The sequence below is a fragment of the Herpailurus yagouaroundi genome, unplaced genomic scaffold, assembly GCF_014898765.1.
Source record: "Herpailurus yagouaroundi ecotype Mexico unplaced genomic scaffold, PumYag 198, whole genome shotgun sequence".
Lineage (NCBI taxonomy): Eukaryota > Metazoa > Chordata > Mammalia > Carnivora > Felidae > Herpailurus > Herpailurus yagouaroundi.
The window spans coordinates 22,403,757-22,412,902 of NW_024412429.1; the positions used below are offsets into that span (position 1 = coordinate 22,403,757).

The following is a 9,146-nucleotide window of genomic DNA, read 5'->3' on the forward strand; positions in this document are numbered from 1 at the left end:
TAGTAAAGCAAAAGATTCCATCTAAATTGGCATGTGAAGATTATGGCTAAGTAGGCCATACAACTAATCAGTAGAAAACTTGTGCAGTGTGCTAGGGTCTATCTGATAGATTCTCTTGTTTCTAGACCAGCAGTCTTTCAGCATCCTTTCATCCATCTTTGTGGCATCTCAGAGTAATCTGGTAGAATCTCAGCAGTCTCATAGAAGAATATTCACGAGTTTTTTTACCATCTCAGTTAATGCACAGTAACTGGTTAATACAAACTAGAAGCCTGATTTACAATGTAGTTTTAAAGAAACAAAGTAAACTCCACACTGCTTTTTGCCTATTCTTGCCACTACTGTTCTATATTTGTGCTTGAACATAGTAATACAAGCACTTAAATAAGCACAGGTCCTTATGTTCAGGCTGGAAAAGTTTCAAATCAATATAGTTTATCTCTTGCTTGGCCTTTATGGTGGAAGAAAGAGGTAGACTGAGTTCAGCTGACCTGGCTATTGACTGAATTAAATAATTTTCACCCAAAAATATTTCCTTCCAATTCAATATGCCCCCCTCTCCCAAACCTATATAGATGGACCAAGAGTTTCCATGTTGATAGAGATACTTCCAAAGGCAACACTAATCAGGTTGCTTCTTGTTTCGAATCCTTCAGTGGACTGCAGAGACCATACTTAGCATGGTCTCAAGATGGCTTACCCCACCTGCACCTCTCTCCTTCCCCTCCCAGAGCCCTACTTCCCTTCCTTCAGTTCCCAACTAAAGCTGACTCTTCTGGTAAAGAGTTAGGGCTTCCCACACTGCTCCTTTAGCATCTAGGACATAATTCATGTTTTCTCATTATAAGCGTGATTCATTAAAATCTCTCTCTCACTAACTGAGCTCCTTGAGACAGATGCTGAGTTATTTATCTGCACATCCTAGGTGTCTAACAGTGACTGGTTTATAGCCAGTTCTCAGATGCTGGCAGGATGCTCATTTCTAAACTACTTAGACACTCTTTCTTTACCTCTTTCCTTCCCTTCTTGAACAATTCAATTCTAAAGCTGTTGATAGGCTCAAGCAAGGTAAATTTTACTTTGGCAGGTCGCAAGTTTAGGGAATTACAAATATGGATAGAAAAACTAAAACAAAATCTGTAATGTTGCATCAGAATTGGAGGTATTAGTATAAACTCCTGGCTGTAAATAGACAACTATAGATGTGTATACACACATACTTCCTAATTCTGTCCACTCAGAGGGCCTGGGAACAGTAACACATCAAAACAATGAGCTTGTCTAGCACTAAGATCTTGGTTTCTAATGACTTTTCTCCTGGGAAAAGGGAATCAGGGATCTTTTGAAAAGGGCTGACTCTGGGGCTGGGTCACAGAAAATCGAAGGTAAGCATGGAATATCTTGGACCAGGAAGGATAGAAGTGCTAAAGAATGATGGAGACATGTTAAAGGTCAGCTCTGATGGATTTCCACTGGCCAAATCTGGGACACTGATCATTGAACAAATATAGAATGGATTGCAACCATTTATTAAAATAGTATGCACCATAAGTGCATACTTACAGTACTTATGATTCCAGAAATAACTGAATCAAATGGAAAGTTTGATGAGTAAGAGGATATTTTTATAGCTTCAAAACATTTCCCCCAAATATATATTAATTACAAAGGGGGGAAGAGTGAATTTATAGTGGTGAAAGTTGGCAGAGAGGCTTAATCAAGTGAATTAAGTTCAGTTAACAGGACACATCAAAATCACTCCCCCCCTGATGGAGTGTGAACACATCACTTCTGCCATACTCTTGCTCCAGAAGCACAACCTGAATCTAATCCGACAAACCCAAGCTGACAAAGGGACATTCTCCACAGTCATTGGCCTGTCATCTTCACAAGTGTCAAGATCATGGCAGTCGGGAGACACTGCGAAATTGTTACAGATTCAAGAAGCCTAAGGAGGTGTGACAAGTAAATACAGTACATTACTCTGAACAGGAGAATTTACTATACACGCCAACTGGTGACTGAAAGAGGTTCAGGGACTAGATGTAGTAAATTATCGATATTAATTTCCTTATTTTAATGGTTGTATTGGAGCATCTAGTCGGTATCTTACTAACCAATGATTTTTTTTAAAGTGTTCTTTGCACTGTAGTTGCAACTTTTTCCTCTTGGTTTTAGATTACTTTAATCTACTTTAATTTACTTTAAATCTAGGTTTGAGATTATTTTAAAAAGTCTTGAGAAAAAAAAAAAAGGAAGGAAGAAAACAACGAGACCATGCCATTGGTATTTTAAAATTCTAAGCCGGATGCAAGCTAGAGTCCATTTTAGAGCTGGGGTGCCCACTGTCTCCGCCTTCAAGGAGCTAATGGAAGAATTGGGCGCACACAATTCATTTTGGCGAAACGGAAAAAGGTGGTTTAGCCTTGACTTTTCGGCGGAGGGGGCTAACTGTGCTCTCCCATCGGAGGCGCCCGCCCCGCCCGGCCGGCCCCGGCTCCGCAGCGGGGAAGCGGGGCCCGCTCCACAGCCGAGTCCCGAGTCCCGACCCCGCCTCGGCCCCGCGAGCCTCGGACGCCGCGCAGCCCCGGCCGGGGAGACGCCCTCCGGCCCCCGCCCGCGCTCCCGCCCAGCCCCCGCCCAGCCCCCTCCCACCCCGCACGCCAAGTCGTCTTCCGCCCGCGGGAAGCGACGCCGAGCGTTATGCGAGTCGGAGGGAGGTGGGAGAAGGGTGCGTCTCTCCCAGCCAGAAGACAGAATTCTTGGGCCCCAGGCGTGGTGTGCTCAGTGAAATGTATACTGTAATAAGAAATAAAATTTTTAAGTTAAAAAAACCGTAAAAGCAAACATCTACCAGGAGTGGGGTTCGAACCCACGCGGACATTGTCCATTGGATCTTAAGTCCAACGCCTTAACCACTCGGCCATCCTGGTACAGGCGAACGGTCTGCATTTCACTCTTCCTACAAGCCGTATTCCACCGTCCTCGAACCCTCCCGGAAGAGTTTCTGAGGAGATTTTGCCGCTGTTTTCCCGGTTTTCCCACCCCGAGCTGGAACGACCTCCCCGCCAGGGCCTCGGTTTCCCGCCGCCGCCGCCGCAGCTCACTGTTGCCCCCGGCCCGGCGCGGCAGGGAAGGCAACTGCATCCGAGTTCGGCGCGCTGGCGGCGGGGACGCTCGGCTGGTAGCTCCGAGCAGGACTCGGGCCCAGCCAGTGGTGCTTTCGGTTTCGAGGTGCGCGGGCGCGGGAAACAAACACACTAGTAAACTTCTGGTTTCCCAGGAGCACAGTTTGGAGGCGCGGGGGCCTGGCGCGGCAGGGACGGAGCCCACAGGGTGGGGTTTCGTTCGTTTTATTCCAAAGTGAATAAACTTCAAGGAATGAGTTGCACGGGCAGCAGCAGAGTTCTCGGACCCCTGTGCTTGTGGGCCGCGTTTCTTCTTAACAAGTCACACAGGAAGGAAGTTTTGTAGAAATTTGTGTCTGTACCACAGGCGGGGAGTGTGACACAAGTGGCCCTCCCCGCTGGCTGCCGACACCACGGCCGCTGCACCTCTGAGGGCCCTCCCTCTGTTCCCACGACCCACCCGTGCGCTTGGAAGTTTGCGTTCTCTTCACTGTTCACTGCTCTCCCTTCGTTCTGTGCACAGGAGATTCGGCTTGTCCTCTCACTTCCTTTACCAGGACGGCCATTGCATTCCCCGCGCCACCCCACGACCTCGAAACTACCACAGAGCCACGGCTCGGGAGCCTGGGAACCAAGGACGGTCTGGCAGCCACGCCCTTGCTCCTGCAGTGCAGGCGGCACTCTTTGCCCGAGAACTTCTATCAGCCTGGAGACTGCGCAGACTCACCTGTGTGGGACTTCACCGACTGGCTCTTCACCGGCTAGGTCACATTGTGAGAAACGCATTGTCCTGCTACCTCCTGGAATTCCTGTGAGCCCCCCGGGACATTGCCGTGACCTGGGGAGGCTCTCCCCCAGCCTCTGAGTCCCAGTCGAGAACACTGACTGCCCCTGAGAGGCCCTGAGGGTAACGACTGGTGGAACTGCCCCCTCCGCACTTTGCCACATAACCCTTGGCATTGCTCTAAGCTCTTTACATGTATTATCTAGTTTGATTTAAAACAAAAAACAAAAACAAGTCTATAGGCAAGCGTTTATATCACCATTTTCAAGTTGAGAGGCCCAGTTACAAACTCACTCCAATGTAAGAGGCCTCCTAGACTTACAGCCTGCACCTCAAGGCCATTACAGAGATTTCTTACCACCAATCTAGCCATCAAATCCTCCACGATCTTCTGGAACATGGCAATATACTATCTGAATGATATTTTCATTCAACCCCAGACTTAGCCTCCCAATGGCCTCTAGTATAAAACCGTTCTGAACTGTTTTCATTACAGGGTACCCCTTAGCAGTGCCTCTTCTGCAGCCTCAAAACTGTATTAAATTTCTGTGGCCACTGTTTAAGGATGGGCCTGGAACACAAGTTAGTCTAGTCAGAGTTACAGATCACTCAGAGCTATTGGAGAAGAGAAAATTTCAGTCTGCGGTGGGACACACGGTATTTTTCCAAAGAGGACCACGACAGTACCTCCCATCCCACGTGTTATTTTATCTTCCTCCACTGTGATTTTGACACCCGTACCATCAATACATGGAGTCTGTGTTCTTCCTGGCTAAATCAGGGAAGCCTTGTGTCTGTGGCAGACAGATGCTACGTGACTTCTGAGGTCATTCACCTTGTTCTCTTACGATGCTTGCTCTGGGAACCCAGCCGCCATACTGTGACAAAGCCCAAGTAGCCACATGTAGTTTTTCCAGCCAACAGCCCCAACCAACGGTCAATATTAATTGCTGCAAATAGAAGCGAGCGAGCCTTCAGTTGATTCCAGCACCTAACCATCAAGTGACCTCGCCATTGAATCTTCCCAGCTAAGCACTGAGATCATGGAGCAGGAACAAGCTATCCCTACTGTATCCTTTCCCAATTTCTGACTCACAAAATCTATGGGCAGAATAAAAATGTTACTGTTTAAGTGTGGGGTTTTTTTTCTTTTAATGAATAGTTAATAGTTAATAAAATTAGTTAATAATAAAAAGCCTGAGACTAATAAACTGGAATACTGTTATGGAGCACTAGGAGCACTACACAGAGATAGGCTGCCTGGGAATAAAGCCAACACAAGAAAGCAGAATCCCGAGAGAGGAGCCCAAGGTGTGAGTCCATCATTGAAGTCCTTTCCTACCCCCTTACTGGAAACTAGATTCTGGGCTGTGCTGCCCCTTTGCCAAATTGACATCCTACATGGGGCTCTCTGGGTAGAGGACAAGTTCCATTCTCCAAATCCTAGCCACAAGGGAGGTTAAGAAGGAAAGTTCTAGCTTCTACCTTAGGAAGCAAGCCTTAAAATGGAGGAAATTCCCCAAACATGAGAAGGGTGTTCAAAAGATGCTGGCATCTGCAAGGCATGACAAACACCCACTTGAGCGTTGGAACAAAATGTGAAAAGCACTGTGCAGTGATGTCTGTAATAACTGAATATTAGAGAGCAAGTGACAATATTAAGGCAAATTTTGCAACACTGAAGTGGCTTCATGTTCAGGAAATTGCATTTGACATACTTCTTATGGGCAAATGTTTCACTGTGCGTGTGTTTATTTATGCCATGTATTCTTTACGTGTTTTTTGATGATTCAAAAATAATGTTCACAAATGTTTCGACACTCCTCCCTTCAAGAGATGGAGCTTAAGTCCCTTCCCTTTCAGTGTGGGCTGAATCTACTGACTCGTTTCTAACAAATAGAATAAAACAGAAGAGGTTTTATATGCAACCTCAGAGACTAGGTCATCAAAAGTCACTGCTGCCGTTGTCTTGGTTTCTTTCTCCTGGATCAGTCCCTTTGGAGGAAACCAGCTGTCGTGTCATGAGCCGCCCTTTGAAAGGCAGCAGCCAGCAAGGTACTGAAGTCCCACACGAGTGAGCTTGGAAATGGATACCCCCCACCCCGTTGAACCTTGCGGTAACTGCAGTCCTGCCAACATCTTGACTACAACTTTGTGAGAGACCCTGAACCAGAACCACCAGCCAAGGCCTCATTTCCTGACCCTCGGAAACTATGTAAGATAATAAATATTTATTGCTTTCAGCAGCTACGTTTTATGTTATTTTTATGCAGGTACAGATGACTAATAGACTACCCAAAGTTAGTTTTTCTGGCTTTGATGACGTATTCATGAGCATATATTTTGTTTTTACATAGATATTGTAAAAGAATAATCTTGCTGACCCCTATGCAAACACTGCAGTTGGAGTTCCTTTTCCCATTTGTTCTTAACCTCTTGCATGGGATCACCCGTACTTGCCAAGGGCACCCATTTTCTTTCCCTTTTCCCCAGAGTCCTGACGGGTGGCTTCTACTCTTAATTCTCTCTTTCTGTTTCTCTTTTCAGAATGAAGATATCATGCCTAAAACAGACTCACATTGTAAAAGTTAAAGTTAAAACCCCTTTCCACAACCTTTGAAATCCCAGTCGTACTAAGTTGGGACCCCTTGTCCTTTGACAATGCTAAGCCATTTTCTGTCTCTCTCCTGCCTTTCCCATGCTGCTTTTATCTGCCTTATCCTCCTCCATGGCTCCACATAACTCCTCCCTTCCCACCGCACATATAATTGTAAAGTGAAATGAGTAAGTATAAGTTAGACTTACCTGCAAACATGAGTGTACAAAATTTGGGAAGTTCCAAATTAGACTTTAAAAGCATCCTTCTCACCCTGTCTGATCTTGTTTATTATAATGAAAACTAAGGTATGTTTTTAGGAATAGATTATTCTTGGTGACAAATTTTTTTTTTTTTTTTTTTTTTTTTTTTTGTAATGTTTATTTTTGAGAGAGAGAGAGAGAGACACAGTGGGAGCGGAGGAGGGGCAGAGAGAGAGGGAGATACAGAATCTGAAGAAGGTTCCAGGCTCTGAGGTGTCAACACAGGAGCCCGATGCAGGGCTTGAACTCAGGAGCCCTGAGACCATGACCTGAGCTGAAGTCAGACGCTTAACCAACTGAGCCACCCAGGCGTCCCCAGGATTTTCTAAGTACTCATACATTTAAATTTTTGCCTCAAATCTCATGAAATATAGTACACATATATTCTATATAGTAAGCAGAATATAAAATAGCTTTTTCTTGGGGGGCGGGGCGCCTGGGTGGCTCAGTCGGTTGAGCGTCCAACTTCGGCTCAGGTCACGATCTCGCGGTCCGTGAGTTTGAGCCCCACGTTAGGCTCTGTGCTGACAGCTCAGAGCCTGGAGCCTGCTTCGGATTCTGTGTCTCCCTCTCTCTCTCTGCCCCTCCCCTGTTCATGCTCTGTCTCTCTCTGTCTCAAAAACAAATAAAACATTTAAAAAAAATAGCTTTTTTTTTGTCCATAAGCAAGTGTTGTCATTATGACAGCAACAATTTATCTGAGTCTTAGATAAAACAAGAGTTAGCAGGACATCATAACGTAAAGGTACTGTTTAGACTGTGGAATCAACAGACCTAGTTCAAATTCTAATTTTTTCTTAGCTATGTACAAAATACTTAACCTCATCAAGTCTTAGTTTCCTCACCTGTAAAATGAGAATAATAATGTCTACTTCAAGAAATGTGAGAATTCAGTGAATTAATATATGCAAAATATCTAGCAGTGTGATTGGCCGGAGGTAGGCTCCTGGGGTATGGTAGTCAATAGTTGTTACTTTTTGAACAGCCATTCCCATTTTGAATTCAGGCAAGGTAGACATTGCCCCCATCCCAGGGGACAAATTATTATTTGTCAATTATTATTTGTCAAATTATTATTTGTCATCCATTACACCAAGAATGAATCTGGAACAGGGTGAGGGGGAGAGTGGGTAAGTGATCCAGTTCTGGCCAATGAGAGATAAGAAAAGTTGCTTGGGAGTTCTGAAAAAGATGCTCTTTCTGGATAAAAAAACACGAAGGTTGGGAAGTGAAAACTTGTGCTATTTCTTCCCTTTGCCTCTGTGCCTTCAATGAGGTGGTGTGAAGGTGAAATTATTGGAGCTGCGGTAGCCACTCTGTGACCATGAGGAGACAAGCCTAGGGATAAGCAGCTAATGCCCAAAGATGTCAGAGGGACAAATTAGAAAGCAACCTTGCCCTTAAAGACCATATGAGCCACATCCAACCAGAAATCTGCTTCTTATACAAGAAAATTAACATGTCTTTTAAATATAAGCCAGTGGTTCTCAGAGAGTCAGAACCACCCGGGAACTTGTTGGAAATGCAAATTCTGGAGCCTCACCCCAACTTCTCCTTGAATGCACACCTGAATCGGGTAATCTGAGGCAGGCTAGGGTTTTAGAGTTTCCTTTATCACAGTAGGGTTTCTGCCAAAGCATCCCTGAAGGCTCACACAGTATGTGTGGGATGGATGAAGGGCTCCACGGTTTTCCCTGGAAGTCGCTTCCTCAATTGATTCCCCACCGTCGGCTTGATTTCTTATCATCTACCTCTTTCTCTTAAGTAAGTCGTTCTCCTGAGGGTGTACTTGCTGTATTCCTGTATTTAAAAAGGTGTATAAATTAATTGTGTGGAAACCTACAGCTGCCTTCTCCTAAGGTGTGTCGTCCTTAATAGAATCTTTACTTTGACTTTACCAGAAATCTCTCACTTCCTAGCATCATGCTAACACCCTTTTATTTCGACATCAGTTGAATGCTTCAACGTCCAGGTTACTTCTTCTTTTTTTAAAGTTTATTAATTTATTTTGAAAGACAGTGTGGGGGAGGGGCAGAGAGAGGGAGAGGGAGAATCCCAAGCTGCACACTCAGCACAGAGCCCAACATGGGGCTTGATCTCATGAACCATGAGGTATGACCAGAGCCAAAACCGAGTCAAATGCTTAACTGACTGAGCCACTCAGGTGCCCCTCCAGGTTACTTCTAAACACATTCTTTTTTTTTTCCCCCTTTTATTTCTTTTATTTTCTTTTGTCTTATTTCATTTTATGTTTTATTGAAGTATAATTAACATGCAGTGATATTTGCTGAATAACGAGTTAACAATCCTATATGTTACTCAGTGCTCATCATGATAGGTGTACTCTTAATCTCTTTCATCTATTCCACCCGTTC

At 44.9% G+C, this 9,146-nt stretch overlaps 1 protein-coding gene and 1 non-coding gene across 2 annotated transcripts; one reads left to right on the forward strand and one right to left on the reverse strand.

The window, feature by feature from the left end:
* The first annotated feature begins 2,308 nt into the window (after positions 1–2,308).
* LOC121013089 (uncharacterized) lies at positions 2,309–6,158 on the forward strand. Its single transcript, XM_040448626.1, has 3 exons — positions 2,309–2,720; positions 2,826–3,234; positions 3,652–6,158. Exons 1-3 carry the CDS (start codon positions 2,309–2,311, stop codon positions 3,941–3,943), a joined length of 1,113 nt encoding a protein of 370 aa, XP_040304560.1. The 3' UTR covers positions 3,944–6,158.
* On the reverse strand, positions 2,852–2,933 carry TRNAL-UAA (transfer RNA leucine (anticodon UAA)). The gene has a single exon. It is a non-coding gene; the product is annotated as a tRNA-Leu (tRNA).
* Positions 6,159–9,146: the final 2,988 nt, after the last annotated feature.